This window comes from Podarcis pityusensis (assembly GCF_964106645.2).
Source record: "Podarcis pityusensis genome assembly, chromosome: 11".
NCBI lineage: Eukaryota > Metazoa > Chordata > Lepidosauria > Squamata > Lacertidae > Podarcis > Podarcis pityusensis.
Window position 1 is genome coordinate 56595438 of NC_138036.1, and position 20452 is coordinate 56615889.

Genomic DNA, 20452 nt, shown 5'->3' on the forward strand with positions numbered 1-20452 from the left:
AAAGCAAAGCATAGCAAAGATGCATATACAAAACCTCAAATAACTATTGATGTGAACTAAAGTTTTAATGAGATTCTCTTTTTTAATATGGTTATTGGTTGGCATCCATCTGTCTCCAGAGACAGTGGAAGAGTCAAAGCATTGGAGAGTTACAGCACATGCTGTGGCTGTGAGACCGATATGGGAGAGAGATGTTTTGTTGCAACTGGGGCAAGTGAGGGTGTCTGGTTGTGCTGACACAGATGTACCATGGTGTTTCTTCTTTCTGCATATTTCCCAGCAGTCATTCCTCCACTGATTACAGGTCACTGCTGTGGATACATGCACTGAATGATTGTCTGGTTATCATAATTTTTTTTTTTTTTTTGCATTAAAGCCACCTCTACTTTTTAAAGTACCACCGGACAGCTAGTTTTCCCAAGTTAAATGTCACAAAATACTATACTAATATTTCAAAATAAATAATAACATCAGTAAATGTTAAAATTTTATAGTTTTGTTTTGCTGTTCTTTATAGATGTCCCAACCAGATGTTCTCTTACTTGTACAAGAGAGCCTGAAGAATAGTGGTAAGGCCCATTCATTCATATCTCGACTTAGCCATGTCCTCACCTACATTGGGTGAGAATGTCATTTCTGTGCAAGTAGCACCAAACAAATATCTCTTGAGGGTAGGCAGTGGACAGGACTGCCTGTATCTAATGACTGGCGCCATTGTCCCTATTTTCATACAGCAACTAAGAGGAGAGAGTATTAGCACAGTGGTGGTGGAAGATGGTACTAGATAGATGTCTGGATTGGAATGGTTGATTTATAATTCTTTCAAAGCAGCTCATCCAAAGCCCAACAAACCATAGCTTGAGAAAAAGAATGGAGGAATCAGATGGATCATAATGGCTCCCCAGAAATTTTGGCTACAGGAGAAAAGTATAGCCAAATGTTTCTTAGAGCTGATGGGGCCTAGGTGTTAGCATGTATCAGGTAGCAGAAAAAGAGGCAACACCTCTATAGTATGCACTTGGCCATACACAACCGCAACCCATCAACTCTTTGTTGTTAAGGCTTCATTCAGGATATGAGGAAAAGGCTAAAAGAGATGGTTTATAAGGGAAGATTGAAGGAAAACAGAAGTGATCTGATGTCTGGGATGGCCACCGTGAGAACAGAATACTGGACCACATGGGCCATATGGGCCTGATACAGTGGGCTCTTAGGTTCTTATGTCCTTGTACTCTGTCTTGATTTATCTGGAATATTGACTGCTGGTTCCACAGGTTAGAATCAGGAATTGCCACTTCACTCCTAAACCTGCATTAAGATGGTGGGCAAAACTCCACTGTAACTATTTTTAAGAACCCCGAATGAAGCAGATTGGCTAACGAATACCAATAATTAAAATAAGGTTTGTAACACGGGCAGTCCTTGGCATTTAATGCTAGTTAGTGCATCATTTTCTGAAACAATCGTTCCTGATTTTTTATACACCAACAGAGGTGTCAGTTATACAAACTGATCAGTAAGTACAACCTGCGTACTACTAAGCCACACATTTTATTGTGAGTGTAAGCATAGCCCGTAGACTTGTCTCGGCAGTCATTTTGTTGGTTCTGTTTGCCTGTCAGTTATCTTAACATGGTTTGCCTTCTTATCACATACTTCCACATCTTTAACAAATACATTAAAAAGGTCCTAAAGAACCTTCATTGGCTCCCAGTTTCCGAGCACAATTCAAAGTCTTGGTGCTGACCTTTAAGTCCCTAAACGGCCTTGGCCCAGTATACCTGAAGGAGCGTCTCCATCCCCATCACTCAGCCCAGACATTGAGGTCCTACTCTGAGGGTCTTCTGCTGGTTCCCTCACTTCAAGGAGTGAAGCCACAAAGAACCAGGGAGAGGGCCTTCTCGGTAGTGGTGCCCTCTCTGTGGAACACCCTCCCTTCAAATGTCAAGGAGATTTACACAACTTTAAGAAGACACCCCTTTATTGGGAGGTTTTTAGCGCTTGATGTTTTTAGATCTGCTGTAAGCTGCCCAGTGTGCCTGGGGAAATCCAGCCAGATGGGCGGGGTATAATTAATAAAATTATTATTATGATTACTATTAGCAGTTACTCCTGAGCCATTGCTTTATGGGTGTTTTTTCAAGCTCAGCCACCTAATCAGCACCATGTGGACCAAGCGTCATGTCTGGATAAAGATATTCATTTGCCTGTTTCCTTTATGCTTATAAAAACAGGTAGCTGGTGGCCCTTTTTTAACACCTTGGTAATTAATAGAAGCTGAATGAAAACAAAAATATATGTGTGAATTGAAACTTAGATAAGTACCTTAATCTTCAAATGTATGATTTAATATGGCAGAGATACTACTGTGCCCAAAAATGTCTGTTTACTTACTCAAAAGAGAGAAAGAACAGGCAAACCCTGCTGCATTTCCATCGCTCATTTTAAGGGCCTGAACCACTGGTCAAGCTGTGAAGGATCAGGCCCATGGGTTTGTGTGGCTTAAGCGGAACAGTTGTTGTTGTTGCTGACTAGTTTTATTTATTAGTATCATTAGAGGGTTTCTTCTGGTCTTTAATTTTTGCAGTCTAAGAATGGATTCAGATGACCATCTGAAGCTCCATTCACGTGGGCAAATGTTTTGCCCACTGACAGCTGAACCCTGTATGTATTGAAGAGGTATTTATCAGGAGAACCAGCACATTATAGCATCAAAGGGATGGCTGTAGTTGTGACATGAAAACTGAATACATGTGAATGTAAAAGACCAGCAAGGGAATAGAAGATTTTCCTCTGCTCTTCTGTGTGTGAGACAGTTTTTACATCTTATTTTTCTTCAGTACCATGATTAATGTGGCTTTCTTTTTCCCCTTCTTAGAATCTTTTGTTGATGTTGATGCAGATTTCCATGCTAGAGTGCCTGTGGTGGTGTGCAAAGAAAAACAAAGGTCTCTGATAGCAAATTTGTGTGTGTGTATAGTATTGAACAACGTAAATTAAAGATCCACACATCTCTGTTGGCTTCTGTATTAAATCATTCTAAATATATTGATTCCCATAGTAATGTGAGCAGACAAATTAGAATCTAACAGTAAGGACTGCTTCTTCCACTCTCATCAGTGCCCTAAGAATCACTTCATTTCTGCACCCTTGCCTTCAAAGGGCAAAAGAAACAAAACAAAAAGAAGCAATTTCCACATGTGATGCAAGCATAAAGCCTTATCCCAGCTGTAGTTTCTTGTAAATAAGTTTAGGGTTAGGGTCTTACTAAGATAATATCAAGCTAAGTCATGCTCATAGTAGACTCGTGACTTAAGTTACTTAGGTCTATTGACTTTGGACTACTCTGAATATGACTACTGTTGGATATCACCCCAAGGCTTCAATCCTGTTCCTGCTTACCTGGTAGTAAGCCTCATTGAACTCAGAACTTCTCAGTAGACATATTTGTGCTATGAGAAACATCAAGAACAGCTGGCACAACTTTAATATTAAATAGGGGAAAGGACTACACTCTGGTATATTTTTCTAACCATTTACATAGCACCACTTACTTAAAGCTGTTACAGTTTATTAATACGTTAATAAGAGCCATAGCATAATTAAATGGTTTACATTTACATAGTGCTTGTTTACCAACTGAAGTAAGTAAATCATCTATTAAAAAGTAGGCTAATGTAGTTTTTAAGAGCCATTAAAGTGCTATTCCAAAGCATAATTGTCTGTTAGAAGGCTAATGCGAGTAATGACTGCAATTAAGCGTAATCCACGTCACATCAAGTGAGTTTTATGCAGTCATAATGTATATATTTATTATAGCTTCAGTACAGACATTTAAGCAGAAATTCTTCTAGCTACTTCCTTGATAGGATGACAATCCATTAGCCTGTCTTTCTTCAAACCCTGCTAATGAGGATTCACCATAGTATACAAATGAGCTTTCATACAATAATAAAGCAACCATAAGTTAGGATCCAATAATTCCCAAGTATGTCAACTGTGATTGTTATATATGCAACACTGGCCCCTGTTATTGCATGTTAATCCAACCGCCTGATTCAAGTCTAAATAGAAAAATCTCACTCTACAAGCAGGTATCTCATTTGTGAATTAAAAAACATCATGGCGGCTGTGATTTAAGTCTTTATTACACATCAGATAGAACCACCCATTCAGTGACTGCCACTGAAAAGACCAGTTTCACAGCTGTTCCACTTCCTCGCCTCCTGAATAACATTTAGTAGAAGAGCATGTGATGCACCAACGTTGTAGTCATGATGTCATATCTTGCTTATTTCTGCCATATTTCTGGGAGAAATAAGGAAATGCTGTTTTCTGCGGTATCCACTCATTTCCAGTTCTACCCTTAGTTTGCTTTTCCTAGGGAGTGAAAATATGGTTTTTACATATCTGTCTTTTATCATTTTAGTGGCCTTGTTTGCAGAGTAAGTGCTGGGAATGAAAACGCTTGGCTGACAACAAATCACTTGGCTAAACTAGGAAAACTAGAACCTCCTCTTGTGTCCCTGGTAATTGCCTTTAGACACTGGGCCAAGGTAAGTCTGGCTTTGTGGCAAAGCACAAATACTTACATTGTTTGCCATGATCAGTGTTCAAAAATCCCATTGTTCTAGGCGCATTTTGCGACAGGGAATTTTATTAGCTCAAGCAGTTTCTGAGCTCTGGGCGCAATACTGCACCTAAGATTTCAGATTAAAACTGCAGAGTAGAAGGAAAGGAGGACCTTTTTCTGCCTCCCCATTTCCAGCTACTCTCTGAAGACTGGTGAAGAGACCCTCTTAAGAATATTAGTGGGGGGGGGGCAGGGAAAGGACCTAGACCATGTGAACAATGAACATAATATTTTAGCTGCAGTTCGTTCATTTTCAGCTTTGTATTCTTGTTATTAAAAAGCACACCGAGACATTCCGTTGTTGCGCCCATAACCTCGGTTTAAAGTGCCATGTAGCTCCTAGCTTTCATATCTCAGTTTCTAACACTGGCCATGATTAAGGATGTCTGTACAATGTGTACTCTGTCCTTTAATTTTTAAAAAGCTTTATTCTGTATATATAATTAATTTAAGCAAATGTACTTAACGCTTTGGAGCTAGCTGAGCCTTTCTGCATTCATGATTGAATGTTGCATGCCAGCTACTATAATAATAATAATAATAATAATAATAATAATAATAATATTATTATTTCTTATTTATATCCCGCCCATCTGGCTGGGTTCCCCCAGCCACTCTATCTGAAATAATGTGTTTCTTAAACATGGGGGGAAAGTTAGCTTTAGACAATCACAGCTAAATTTTCCAACACCTGAACTCTGTTTAGTAGCATTTGAATATTGGATTAGGAAACATACTTCTTTCTGAAGAATTTGTGTGGCCTCCAACTTGCTATAACTCTGAAACAATAGTCATAGCAAGTGATTGGAAAATGGTAGAAACCTGAGGCAGCCCCTTCAAGTTTAGCTATTTTATATATAGCTTGGTGCTTCAAGTGATACCTCTCCTGATTGTAAGAGATTTTTGGCCCAAATCAGACAAGACCCTGGAGGTAAGACTTGTTTCACCTATGTATCTATATCTAACCAAGCACAGAAGTATTCCTAAGGTATGACATACCGTATTTTTCGCCCTATAGGATGCACCTTTTCCCCTCCAAAAATGAAGGCTTCAGGAAGCTCTGCGCAACCCTCGGGAGACCGGCTCTGATGGCCGCGCAAAGCTGCCTGCAGTCCCGGGCTCAGCGCAGCTCTGCGCGGCCATCGGGAGCCGGGCGCGAAGTCCCGCCCGGCTCCCGATGGCTGCTCAGAGGTGCCTGCAGTCCCGGGCTCAGCGCACTTCTCCCCATCGCCAGCCCCACAAGCTCGGGGGACAGCGGGGAGACGGAGCGCGCCTTCCCGCTGTTCCCCGACCTGGTTCTTCCAGCCCCGCAACTGGGGGGAAATAATTTTTTCCCCTTTATTTCCCCCCCAAAAAACTAGGTGCGTCCTATGGGCCGGTGCGTCCGATGGGGCGCAAAATACGATAAGTTGGAACAGATAGCTTCTGTTGTAATCCTGGCTTTGTGTGATCATAGCTATTCATGGGCAGAGTCAAAGTCGGCACACTTATTTTTGTCCACTAAAATCCATTGCCCAAACTTTCAAAGCCATGTTTCCTACCTCCTTAAAAAAAAAAAAAAAAACTCAAATCAGGGATCCGAGATCTGTACCCAGTACTGAAGTCCACTGAAGTATAGACATTATGTTTCCTGATATCATAATCACAGTTAGGTGATTGGAAGTGCTCTTTGAGCTCACACACCTTCCTCTGCCCCTCCTCTGATGTGTAAATTCTCCCATTCTGTTCATTTTCAGAGCTGATAATGGTAGTGTGTTAATAGCTACAATGATGCTTGGCTAGCCATGGATAGAAGTGGGTTTGCAAACAGTTTTATCTGAGTGAAAGTTCCTGTTCATATGTAACACTTCTCTATCTTTGCTCTAAGCATGAAAGCCATGTGGGGAATTTCACACAGCGAAAGTGGGGGACGTAGAAGGATGTGAGCCTGCAGGGTGCTTGTGATCTCCATACTATAGCGGCATTACCTTAACAGCAGGCCACATCTAATAGGATTCTGAAGCTTGCTCGCAGTGCTCTTCAATGAATGTTTTCTTTTCCTTTTCCTTTCTTATAGCTCTGTTGTGCAGATCGTCCTGAAGAGGGTGGCTTACCACCTTATGTCTTTGCTTTAATGGTCATTTTCTTTCTGCAACAGAGGAAAGAACCCTTTCTGCCTGTATATTTAGGATCATGGGTAAGCGAGCCTTGCATAAAGGTTTCTTAAACTTCTATATAAAGTATTGGAGAGAGAGAAAGAATGCATTTCAAACAGTAGCAGCATCTAGACAATCCTCTGAGTTCCACAAGCTCAAATGTTTCCTCTTGCTTTCCTCATGTGCACAGCTTTAATACACCCCAATCTGACGAAATCATGGTTTGCAATTCACATCTGATCTGGCAGATATTATATGAGGTTTCGAAAGGTTTTGGAGAAACTTCTTTATCAAAGACTAGCATAACTAGCAGTTATGATGTAAGATTTTTTTTAAAAACCCTCTTCCAAATTGTTAAGTGGAAGAGAGTGAACAGTGAGGTCCCGCAAGGACCTGCATTGATACTTAAATTAATAAATTACCTGGAGTCTGTCTGTCTGAACAGTGAGGTTAGCAGATGACATCACAGTATTCAAGTTGATGAAATCCCAAGTTCATCTGGTTCAGAATATGGTGATGGAGTTATTAACAGGGATTGTGATGATGACCATATCTTCCAAGCACAGTTCAAAGTGCTGATGTTGAACTTTAACACCCTCAACTATGTGGGTCCAGAGTCTCTGAAGAGTCGACCCGTTCACCTGTGCAAGTTTTTACCAGTGTGCAAGATTTTAGCCAGTGTGGTGTAGTGGTTAAGAGCGGTAGATTTGTAATCTGGGGAACCAGGTTCGCTTCCTCGCTCCTCCACCTTCAGCTGCTGGCTGACCTTGGGCCAGTCACACTTCTCTGAAGTCTCTCAGCCCCACTCACCTCACAGAGTGTTTGTTGTGGGGGAGGAAGGGAAAGGAGAATGTAGGCCGCTTTGAGACTCCTTCGGGTAGTGATAAAGCGGGATATCAAATCCAAACTCTTCTTCTTCTTCTCCTGCTATAACAATAGTTTTGGTTTGGCTCCTGTTTTTATATGTTTAGATTATTTATTGTATTTATATCGATGATCTTGACAAGCTACCTCGAGTGCAATTTTAGGAAGGTGAGGGTGTGTGTGTGGTGTTTTTTTTAAAAAAAAAACAAGAAAGGCAGACATAAAGCAAAAAATTAAGGTAGCAGTATTGGCTCATAACAAAAAATCCAAGTCATCTATAAGCCATGTGACTAGCAAAAGTAATGTCAGAGGAGATAACATTGTATGTGCAAAGCGATGAGGAACTGGAAGAAAAATTTATAGTCTTTTTTGAAGCTTGGTGGGGTCTTAGTGGACAGTGACTGTTCAGGGGGGGATAATCCTAGACTCACGGGAAGCTTGCTGAGAGGAATTTGACTTCTAATCATTTTCTCTTCCCCTGTTGCTAGATTGGAGGGTTTTCATTGAACAAACTAGTGAACTTCAATCTAAAAGAAGTTGAAGATGACATTGTGGTCTGGGAGCACAATCCTGCTGTCGAGGATCCTGGCTCTTCAAAGGAAACTTCTCCTAAGCGGGGAAAGGTATCAATTTTAAGACTGGAATTTAAGTTTTAAACCCTTCACACACTTTTATTTTTAAAAAGTAGCAGCAATCTAGAATTAAACAAGAAACTATTCTGCTGTTTTTTATATTGCCTCAAACACTTTTTTTATACATATGTCTGTTGAGGGTACTGTCTGATGATTTTGAAGAATTATGTCAAAATATTTGGTAGATCCTGTCTAATGAAGCTTGTGCTCTGATAATCGGATGTTTGAAGTCAAGTACAGCGGTACCTCTGGTTGCGAATGGGATCCGTTCCGGAGCCTCGTTCGCAACATGAGCAGAACACAACATGCGCGGGTCGCGATTTGCCGCTTCTGCACATGCGCGTGACATCATTTTGCGCATCTGCGCATGCGCGAGCAGTAAAACCCGGAAGTAACCCTTTCCGGTACTTCTGGGTTGCCGCGGGACACAACCTGAAAACCCGCAACCTGAAGCAAACATAACAAGAGGTATGACTGGACTTCCAGCTGTAATAATGTCAGATAGAAATTCTGTTGTCTGTCTTTGGGTCCCTAAAATACTTAGGTATTATCTAATCCCATGATTTTTTTGCACATCTTGCTGATCTGAGTACGGGGTTGCACTATACAGCTGCAGATTTATTATCCCTTGTCTAGGGGCTGCTGCCTCCGCCCATTTTGCTTTACAGCTCAGGCAAAAGAAGCACCACCTCACAGCTTGCCTATCCCTGTGCTCTCCTGCTACCACTGGTGGTGGGTGAAGGGGAGCAAGTCTCCCCCTTATCTCCCCGTGCTGTTCTGCTGCCTCCCAGAGAAGGAAGTCTGCTGTTTTTAAATGCAAACTTCCTTTCCTTGGTGACAGTGGCAGGGAGGGAGAGACGAAGAGGAGAAAGGCTTTCTTTCCCTTCATTCCCCAGTGTGGGAAGGCCTTCCTAGGCCACCTGCTCGCTTCCCTGGTGGGCTCATTTGGGGTGCAGGCTTACTTGGTCCCAGCATGACAGTGGATGAATGCAAATACGGTACAGGGGAATATATGGTAAATTCCGGATTACAGCTCTTTTTCTCCTACAGTGGACCCTCTGGATACAAATTTAATTCATTCCAGGGGTCTGTGCACCCCCCCCCCCCCGAAAATCCATAACCAAAGGCACCGCTTTTGCGCATGTGCGCAACACGATAGAGCGCTTCTGTGCATGTGTGTGGCGTGCAGAGTGCTCACATGCGCAAGCGGCGAAACCTGGAAAAATACTTCCAGGTTTGCCGCTTTTGCAACCCGAAGATTACGTATCCAGAGAGGTACGTAACCCGAGGGAGGGTCCACTGCACTTGAACTTAAATCTTCAAATCTAGGCCAAAGTGTGATACTGCCTTTTTTTTAGCTTTGGAGCGCAGATGCCAGGCAAATCAGATAATCCAGCCTTTGTTTTAATTGGCAGGTTCCTTTAGTGTTTGATTCGGATCATCAATGTTTAGTCCCAGTTGGACAGCTCTGGGTTGAACTGCTTCGTTTCTACGCCCTGGAGTTTAATTTGGCTGACTTAGTCATTAGCATACGCCTCAAAGAAAAAGTGTCTCGTGAATCGAAGGACTGGCCTAAAAAGCGGATTGCTGTGGAAGGTATTTGAAAGTAGTTCGTTTGCAGGGAGGTCCAATTTGTATTACCTGTTGAAGAAATGTGTATTGTTTGGCATTTAAAGCAGACTATCCTTTCCCCCCCTTTTGACATTCTTCTTAAGCAGGTACCACTCAAATCATTCAATCTTAGAACTGTAGAGTGTGAAGGGACCCTGGGGTCATCTAGTCCAACCCCCTGCAATGCAGGAATCTCAACTAAATCATATATGATAGGTGGCCATCCAACCTCTGCTTAAAAACCTCGAGACAGGTCTTACTGTCAGTATTAGCTACAGCTGAGAAAACTCAGACTAAGTTTTGTTTTGTTGTTTTCTCTATTTGTGTTCATTACGACTGTAAGGACTCTTGGTTTTGGCCGTGGCGCATGGAACAACAGTTCAGCTGAGCATGCCTTTACATTGGTCTCCATTACTACTTAATAATAATAATAATAATAAATTTTATTTATACCCCGCCCTCCCCAGCCAAGGCCGGGCTCAGGGCGGCTAACAAGCAATAATAAAAACAAGTTGAATGAATACAACTTAAAAACAAGATTAAAATACAACATTAAAATAGTGAAACATTAAAATATTAAAATGCAGCCTCATCACAGGAGGAGAAAGGAAAAAGGAAAAAGAAAGGGGGGGAGGGAAACAAATTGGCTCCAAGCCAAAGGCCAGGCGGAACAACTCTGTCTTACAGGCCCTGCGGAAAAAAATCAGATCCTGCAGGGCCCTGGTCTCATGAGGCAGAGCGTTCCACCAGGCCAGAGCCAGTGTTGAAAAGGCCCTGGCTCTGGTTGAGGCTAATCTAACTTCCTTAGGGCCCGGGACCACTAGGGTGTTGCTATTTATGGACCTTGAGGCTCTCCGTGGGGCATACAATGCAAGAATCTCAACACACGCCTTTGTTCCACACTCCCGGGCTGCTTGGGGGGGGGGGGGAGCCATGTGATAAGGCTGCGAATATAAGCCACACTTTAACTTTTCATGGCCCGAATATTCGGGTTTTATCACTGCATCACTCGGAGGTAAAGATTAGGTGGTTTATGCACACACCCCACCCCACCTCACCTCACCTCAAGCAGCTGTGTAAAGTAGCTCCTAGAGAGAATCATTTGCTGCAAAATATTTCTGATAAACATCTATTTCATAAAAATAGTTTTCTTATTTTCCATCCCTATGGAGACCCTCAGGGTGGCTTACAGTTTCAAGTATAAAACAATAAAACCATCAAAAGCAGAATAAACTCAAGTAATAACCACATTCCATGAACCGTAACAGTAAGGTAAAGGGTAAAGGGACCCCTGACCATTAGGTCCAGTCGTGGCCGACTCTGGGGTTGTGGCGCTCATCTCGCTTTACTGGCCGAGGGAGCCAGCATACAGCTCACTGTCATGTGGCCAGCATGACTAAGCTGCTTCTGGCGAACCAGAGCAGCGCACGGAAACTCCGTTTACCTTCCCACCGGAGCAGTACCTTTTTATCTACTTGCACTTTGACGTGCTTTCTAACTGCTAGGTTGGCAGGAGCAGGGACCGAGCAATGGGAGCTCACCCCGTCGCGGGGATTCGAACCGCCAACCTTCTGATCGGCAAGCTCTAGGCTCTGTGGTTTAACCCACAGCGCCACCCGCGTCCCTTTGAACAGTAACAGCACCCCACAAAACCAGGGCAGTTGGACTCAACAAGCATGCTCACCTAAATGAAAATGTTTAGACCTATTGTCAATGAGGCATTGAGCGGAATTTCACAGTCCGAGCATAATGACCCATATCACCTGGTGGGCAGGTTTATTGTATTGGGACTCTCAACTCCTATCAGCCCCAGTCAGAGTAGCCAGTGGTCAGGACTGGTGGCAGCTGTATTCTCAATGGGATCTTGGAGGGCTAAAGGTTAGCCACTCCTGCTTTCTGTAGCTTGCTGTTGGCTAAAAAGCTTCATTGCTTTCTCTTAAGTTCAGTGATTGAAGTAAATCCTGTGGGTTTTTAATAGCCATCTGCTTATGTGGCTTTAAGTGTGTTTTATTCATGCCTCAGATGTGATAGATAAATCTGTGAAGTGGGTGTCTGCTATGGAGAGAGGCTTCCCAGAGATGCTCACTTGATGCCTCCTTTATGATCTTTTGAGGGCCAAGAGGAAATCTTATTATCCACCTAGACTTGGGGGGGGGGGGATGATAATATTAAGACCTACTTTAACACCTTCAGTAAGATATAGTTGACTTCGACGCTTGTTTCCCCCAGATCCTTACTCTGTGAAGAGGAATGTGGCAAGAACCCTTAATAGTCAACTAGTTTATGAATATATTCTTCACTGCTTACGGGCAACTTACAAGTATTTTGCCTTGCCCCATAAACAAAGTACAAAAAACAACCAAAAGAGACCTGCTGAATCCTTGGCACTCTCAGAGCCGGAGAAGAGCGCTCTTAAACCTGGCATCCCTGACATACAAAATGCACATGACGAGCCAGAGAAATCGCCTATGGACAGCTGTGTAACTGCTAGCATGAAAAGTTCTTATTTTCCTCAGGAACCTGCGTTGGATCCTTCTCAGGTGTTTGGTGCTGAAAGCTTTGTGGAAGAGCAGTTGGCAGACGATATAGAGCATTTAGGTGTTTCCCATGAGGACTCAGACTGCATAATTGAGGAATTTATTTCGGGCGACAATGAGGAATATAAACCGAGCTGTGAGGAGACAGAGAGTGGAAATGAAGAGGAAGAAGAAGATGGGCCCGAACGTGATAGAAAATGGCAGGGACGTTTGGGTATCAATCAAGGTTTGGATGAAGACAGTGAAAGTGGAGATCTTGCTGTTCCAGCTGGTGAGCATGATGTTGAAACTGACAGCATTTCTGATATGGAGAATTTTCAAAATACAGTAGCTGCTCTTGACGGGTTTGGTTCAGAATGCGGCGGTGGACTAGACGATAAGGTTGACATGGATGCAGAGAGCACAGAAGGAACTGATGAACTGGATGATTCCCTGATCAAACTGGAACCAGCAACTCAGGAGCAAGTATTTGAAATGGATAATTCGGAGGAGGAGGAAGTGGAAGAAGAGGAGGAAGAAGAAGAGGAAGAGGAGGAGGAAGTTCACAGTATCATAAACCAGAGACAACTTGGGAATGTTATCAATACTGAAGATGAGCTGGATAACACGTACACTGGATCTGGCATTGAAGAGCCTCTATCGGAAGAGGAAGAATTGTTTATTTCTGTCAAATATGAAGACAGTGAGTTCAGGAAGAATGCAGATGAACCTCCAAGGGCAGATTTGGATAAAGAAGATAATGTTGAAAAAGAAGCGTCTTTGGAAAGCAACATGCTCATAGATCAGTGTGGCAAATCTGACTTCTTCTATGAGTTTAATAAATACTCTTTCACAAAAGGCAAGGTAATAACATCTAAATTGTAAAATACTATTTATGCTGCAGTTCCTTCATTCCATTGCATGTTAATCTGTAGAGGTAGGACTAATCTACATTAGAGGCTGTGTGTTTGGTCCCACAAACGTCATTTAATTCCAGAGTCATAAATCGGGACTAGAGGAACAAGTTTTTTCTTTTTTAAATAAAAAAATTCCATTGATGCATTATAATTTCTACAATCCATAATCAAGCTGACTGTTATTTTGAGTTTCTTCCACATGTCAAAATATTCACAGGTTTGAGCAAATAGCATGGCAGGCTTTCAACACGGTCAGTATGACATGACAGTTGGAAGTTGCAGTCAGACATGTATAATATGATAAGCTGTTACTGATGTACAGAGAGTGTCATTGACCATAGTCTGGCCATTCCTGATAACAGATATATTCATTATCTCCCCATTTATACTTTAAGCTAGGTGATGTTTGCTGTCTCCTACCAGGCCTTGTTCCCACTTATCATTTAGCAAGCTTGAGAGTGTAGTTTAGCTCAGAGAAGAAAAAAGTTTTAAGGCTGTCTTCCTTTCTCTTTGATACAGTCACCTACAGTTGTGTGTAGCCTATGTAAGCGAGAAGGTCATCTAAAGAGGGACTGCCCAGAAGACTTCAAAAAAATTGAGCTGGACCCTTTGCCACCATTAACACCCAAGTTCTTAAATACTTTGGATCAAGTGTGCATCCAGTGTTATAGTAAGTTGACTGAACTTCATTTTGGTTGGAATTTTTTGGAAATTAATACTTGTACAAAATAAACAGGGTCAAGTAATTTTTCTTAGTTTGGGCTATTTTCCACTCAACAATCTTCTGCCATGTTAGAGTTGGGGAGTGTGTTTGCAGATCGCTGGAGAAAATGATTTCTGGAGGTAGGGTTGTAAGATGAGAGCAGAAGAAAGTTGAAAGTAGTTGGAAGAATTAAGTGCCTCTGCCTACCTGCAATTTTCTCTGCTGCCAATCATGTAATTCCTCACTGTTTTGCCGCTATTTGGCAATTTCCAAACCAGGTCCACTGCTGAGGCTGTACACTAATGCGTACTGCTTAAAACCCACAAAACACTTTTAAAATATACATTGATTGGGAAGTTGTATATTAACTAGCATTTAATATAAAATGCAAAGTATATGTCTTTGTTCTTACATCACTGCTTACCACAATATAAGATACAGTCTAATCGCAAAGTTTTTGTCCAAAAATGTAGATTTATATGTTGTAATTGGTTCTGTTACTTTAGGCTAACAGCATTGGGTATTGCATTATAGATTTCATATTGATGCCTCAAGTTAACTAGATATACCGTCAGTCAATTAACGTGTAGCATAATATTATTATTATAAAAGAAATTGTCTTTCTAGTGCATCTACTTGTTATCATAATTCTGATTCTAAATGAATATATGCTGTCTCTTCAACAGAGGACTTTGCTCCAAACATTATAGAAGACCAGGCTCGTGAATATATACGGCAAAATCTTGAAAATTTCATCAGACAAGAGTTTCCAGGTGTTCTTTGTGATTATATTTATTTTCAAAGTACTAAAGTAATTTTTATGATGTCCTTAGGTCACTAATCTCAAACCAGTTACTACAGAATGTGTTGCCTAGCAGAAAATTTAAGGATATGCTTTATATTTATTACAGCTTGTTTTCTTCATTCTTGGCCTAATTGTCCAATATTTATTACTAACGAATGCTAATGTGCTCAAATAATTCTCTGAAATACATCCTCCTTTACAGGCACTAAATTAAACTTATTTGGCTCTTCAAAGAATGGATTTGGCTTCAAGCAAAGTGATCTCGATATTTGTATGACAGTTGATGGTCTGGAAACAGCTGAGGTAGCCTTTTTAACATGAGCAACACGACAAGTACAAATAAGTGTGTTTATGGGTGATACTCAGTTGCACAGTGGGCTGTTTCCCCTTCCTCTTGTTCCCCTTCCCCTCCTCCTGAGGGTTCTCCAAACCTCCAGTTTGCAGTGCAGGGGGCAGAAGAAGGGGAGATTACATTGTGCCAGCAAAAGTTCATTCCTCTGGAAGACATAGGCTGATCTACTAAGCATCTTTCTCAGGTTTCCCCCCTAAGCTGATAGTGTTCCATGTGCACACACAGACATGTCTAGTTAATCATAATCTATTCAGTGCAAAAAAACAAGAGAGGCTGATAAATGAGCAGGTTCAGTCTTTTAGATTCCAGATAGATTCCAGATGAAGCCACTTTCTTTTCTTTTACATCAAAGTGGATATTCAGTAATCACCTACAATGCTCAAACAAAAAAAAAATTGTGCAGGAGCACCTTAGAGACTTCTTCATGCGCACGAAAGCTTATACCAAGAACAAACTTAGTTGCTCTCTAAGGTGCTACTAGACAATTTTTTTATATATTATATATTGATATAGTTCGACTGCGTCAGACCAACACAGCTACCTACCTGAATCTACCACTTACAATGCTGTTGTCGCATTGATACCAGCATAAAACCACCGACATCGCTCCTAAAATAGTAGTGACACCTTGATCATGGTGACTGTTTATTTCTGGGGTTTTAAAAAATTGCACAACTTTCAGCGGCAACTACTTCAGATGTGTGAAGTGGAAAGGAGAATAAACAAAGTCACAACAATTTGCACTTGAAAACAGTCTGTTCGTTATGTAAATCTGGTGTAGTTGGGTACAGCAACCTATTGCATGGAAGGCAAAAAGGAGACACCTGTGTCTTGCGGGCAACCTGTACATGTTAGTGCTGTTGCTTGTTCACGATGGCCAGTCTTTTCCCAATAGTAGATTGGCCTTGGTTTGTCTCTTGCAGGGAACAGAAAAAAGGGTCTTTACTTTTCTCCCCCTCCCTCCTAGCCTTTAACAAGAAACTGGAATTATGAAAGGTTTCATTGGGAAGCCCCTTGTGAAATTTTACCTGGATAGCCAGATGAAATCTGACCAGGGCTGTGAGATGTTGAGTGCAACAGCAAGTTTATGTTTGCCGTTTTCTAAATTGGAGGTGCTAAAAGCCGTATGGATTGATCTGTTACACAGTCAGGTTCATGATAGAAGAAAAGTGCAGTATGAATGAGAGGACCTCTTAAAAAAAAACCCCACCCACTGGGTTACATCCAGTGAAGTTGTCCTGTAAGCAAGGAGTTCTACTCACCACATTGGGAGTTATCTTCCTCTTGCTCTCCTCTTCCTGTGCATCGCTCCCAAATCCATTATATGGGTTCTACCAGGCCTCTGAAAGGATGGGGGAGCATATATGGTGAGGAAGTCCCATTTTGCAGGTGTAAATTTTCTTTTTGTTTTTTACAATTAATTTTAATTAGGTTTTGCCTCTTACAAAAATCTAAAAGAAAAAAACATTCCAACAAACAGAACAAAAACATTTTGCAGATGTAACTTCCTGCCCCAGTGGGGCAACTTCGCTAGGTCTGCATGTTGTAGCCATTGATCTGCCTATTGTAATGCTGGCAATTGTAATATTGGGGAGTAATTCTTTTCCTTAAGCTTTGTCGTATTGCTGTGTTTTTAAAGCTTTAAAAATGGATTATGATGTATTCTTTTTTATCACAGGGACTTGACTGTATAAGAATTATTGAAGAACTTGCAAGAGTGCTCAAGAAACATTCAGGTAACTGTTGCTGAAAATGTGGTTGGTTTGTATGTTGTTGTTTTTTAAACCATGCACACAGGAACATGAATTGTGTGAGGGTGTTTGTGAATTTCAGATTCTGCCGATGCAAAACACTCACGAAAGGAGTTTAAATTTAGGATCAGGCCTTTGATGCACTTTAGCCACAAGAGCTTTCTAGTATGTCTGAAAACCATAAAGCATTGACTTCTCTTTGCATATCATTTATGTGATAAATGAATGGAGAAATTTAGCTTAGTTATTGGTGGGCTGGCCATCTTCCCTGATTTAGCATGCATTCATTTGATTTTTGGTACAGAATCCTAACAATCAAATTTTAATTTTCCCCCCAAACCCTCCTGGGTGCACAATACTTGATAGTATTGGTCTGTCTGCAATAATAGCGATACATTCTTAAAGTCTGTTAGCCCACATATCTGCAACTCTGTCTGCCCTTAGCCATTGGCCCACAGTCAAAACAAAAACATGCAAGTTAGTTGCCATAAAGTGTGAAAATCTATTCTTGCAATGACCTAAAATGGTGGTGATGGAATAAACCTAACAAAAAAAATAGCACAATTAGCATAGCCTTTGTCTGCATAAAATGATGAAGATATTAAATTTAGGAGGAATAATAATAATGAAGCCGGGTCTTCTTGTAGCCAGGCTGCTAGCACTTCATAGATATTTCTAAAGCTAAAAACAAATACACTAGACAGATCTGTGTGGATTCATGTTGTTCTCTTTTGGAAGAACATTGTCGTTGTCAGCTTGGTCATAGTTAATTAGGGCTGCCATACGTCCGGAATCCACCAGACATAGGCAAGATTTATCCGCCGAAAATGGCCTCTGGGTGGAATTGTCAAAACTGGACAAAGTGTATAGGAAAACCCAGGCATGTTGTAGCCCATAGCTTTAAAACTTTTGGGGCACGTTATAAGGCATTCGTAGAGTGTGCTAGCCAGGGCTTTGAGGCCTTGCCATCACTTTTCCTGAAATGACTGTGCTTCGTAATACACTCAGCACTCCCCTGTGGGTGTAAATTGCAGAAAAAGATCAATAGTAGTGTGCAAGTTGTCTGTCTTCTGTTACTGTTCTTCACATTGAGGAATCCCTGATAAGCTTCCATGGAACCCTAGGCTTCCTAAGTATGTCTTGGAACATGGTTGAAAACCACTGCCAAAAATGAGATGTGTTCAGTTCAGTGAGATGTATTCCTGAATAACTCTGTATAGGGTTGTGGCCTAAGTATCATTGTGTACTTAACAATGCTGAATTTCAGCCAACATCATTCCTATGGAGTTCAACTGGTATAAATCTTCATTTTTGTACTTCCATAGGTCTAAGAAATATATTACCGATAACAACTGCTAAAGTGCCAATTGTCAAGTTCTTTCATGTACGAAGTGGTCTTGAAGTAGACATCAGCTTGTATAATACATTGGTAAGAACATCTCCTAGTTGAAATTCAAGCACTTCTTCAAATAGCCACTGGAGATATAGCAAATGGGATATGGGGCTACTGTTACGGAGGAAAACTCATCCAAATTACATGGATGAGTTCTTCCGTATTTATGATGAACAGAAATGGGGTTCATGTGGACAACTGATCAACAGAGTTTGGGAAATAAAAAAAATAAATATGTCAAGGTAGTTACTTCAGTGTCTTGTAGAAATGGTTGGTATTAAAATCTGTCCAAACATGCACTGTGATTTTCAGCATATTTTTGTTGAAATTATGTGTTTTATTCACTTGGTATTTTTAAAACAAGGTTGTTTAATTTTTAGATAGCAAGTAAAAAAAAATTGTGGTTGTGGTGTACATGCTCATTCCACATTCCAATCGCATGCTTCTGAAATAATGCTGTTTCTGTTGACTGAGGTATTTCAGAGAGCTTTCCAAGTCATACAGTTGCTGTCCTCCTTCACCAATCCATCTCAAAATTCTAATCTCATTTCTTTCTAGGCTCTACATAACACAAGACTCTTGTCCTCTTATGCAGCTATTGATCCAAGAGTAAAATATCTCTGCTATACAATGAAAGTCTTCACAAAGGTACATCAATGTTCTAGTTAACTGGGGGAGAAAAAGTGATAACCGTTAAGTTTTTCCACTAATTTCTGTTACCCCCCTCTTTTCAGATGTGTGATATTGGTGATGCATCTAGAGGCAGCCTATCTTCCTATGCCTATACTCTAATGGTGCTCTACTTCCTTCAGCAGAGAAACCCTCCTGTCATTCCTGTTCTTCAAGAGGTACACACTTTAAGCCTGTGTGTGTGTGTGCACAACATTGTGCATAGGGACTTCGCCTTTCCCTCCTTCTTGTAGCCCCTACAAACACTCAAAAACTGCTCTGCACTGCCGGGAGACCCTCTGGAACAGATTTTGGGAATGCGGTGGGGACTGGGGAAGAGAGGAAAGCAAAGTCCTGTTGCAGGACTGGAATTTTGCTTGCACAACATTGGATTCTACCCTGTTATGCTTGCACACTCACTTGAAAACATCTCAAAAGCACTAATCTCCTGCCCTGATAGTCTTAATATTTATTTTCTTAGATATACCAAGAGCCAAAGAAACCCGAAATTCTAGTTGATGGCTGGAATGTCTATTTCTTTGACAAAACAGATGAACTGGTGAGTCTGGCTAATACGAAAACAACTCTGCTATGTAATCTTAAGTAAAGTTACACTCCTAACCTTTTTAATGAGGTCAAACTGACCATGGGAAATTGGGGGGGAAATAAGTAAGTTTGCTCACACTTAACGAAGTATGTTACCTTGTGCTTCGTAATCCCAGTTGTAACTTTTTATAAACTGCAGAGGACATTGTGACACTGTTGGTCATTTTTACCTCAATTGTATGGCATGAGAAAAGGGCAGTACAGTGGTACCTCGGGTTACATATGCTTCAGGTTCCGCTAACCAAGAAATAGTGCTTCAGGTTAAGAACTTTGCTTCAGGATGAGAACAGAAATCGTGCTCCAGCGGCATGGCAGCAGCAGGAGGCCCCATTAGCTAAAGTGGTGCTTCAGGTTAAGAACAGTTTCAGGTTAAGAACGGACCTCCAGAACGAATTAAGTACTTAACCCGAGGTACCACTGTACTGTGCTCATAAGATCCTAATGATCTAGTGGCCTCTTAAAATGATGTTTAAGTTATTCACTAATATTTATGTCAGCAGATACTGAGATCAGAACCAGTTCTGTTCATTTTCTTCATTCTTTGCATTTATCTACTTCCTTTTTGCCAAGATAGAAAGAAAACATTATGAGAGCATACACAGTGAAATGTAGAATGTGTTGGTGACAAGGGAAAAAATATAGATATAAAAGGAGTTTGGGACAAGTCTTATTTGGTGAGAGAACTCCAGCAGAGAGTTTAAATCAAAAATACTCAACAAAGTGTGGAAATATAGTCTGTTAGACCTTTGAAATATGCCCTTCTAAGTTCCTTCCAAAGATTCCCTCTTTCCCTCGCATAGAAAAAGACCACATGTTTGGTAAGATAAAAATGGTTCACTTATAAACTGTCCAGAGGTCAGATTCA

The 20452-nt window shown here is 41.2% G+C and overlaps 1 protein-coding gene across 1 annotated transcript in view; it reads left to right on the plus strand.

The window, feature by feature from the left end:
• Positions 1-20452, plus strand: part of TUT7 (terminal uridylyl transferase 7) — a 41909-nt gene that overhangs the window by 12300 nt on the left and 9157 nt on the right. Inside the window, exons 7-21 of the mRNA XM_080972253.1 lie at positions 518-569; positions 2879-2948; positions 4430-4556; positions 6690-6809; positions 8121-8255; positions 9680-9860; positions 12105-13255; positions 13828-13978; positions 14698-14784; positions 15019-15119; positions 16847-16904; positions 18245-18348; positions 18871-18960; positions 19047-19160; positions 19463-19540. Coding sequence (XP_080828379.1) covers positions 518-569; positions 2879-2948; positions 4430-4556; positions 6690-6809; positions 8121-8255; positions 9680-9860; positions 12105-13255; positions 13828-13978; positions 14698-14784; positions 15019-15119; positions 16847-16904; positions 18245-18348; positions 18871-18960; positions 19047-19160; positions 19463-19540 — 2619 coding nt within the window. The remainder of the gene's footprint in view (positions 1-517; positions 570-2878; positions 2949-4429; positions 4557-6689; positions 6810-8120; positions 8256-9679; positions 9861-12104; positions 13256-13827; positions 13979-14697; positions 14785-15018; positions 15120-16846; positions 16905-18244; positions 18349-18870; positions 18961-19046; positions 19161-19462; positions 19541-20452) is intronic.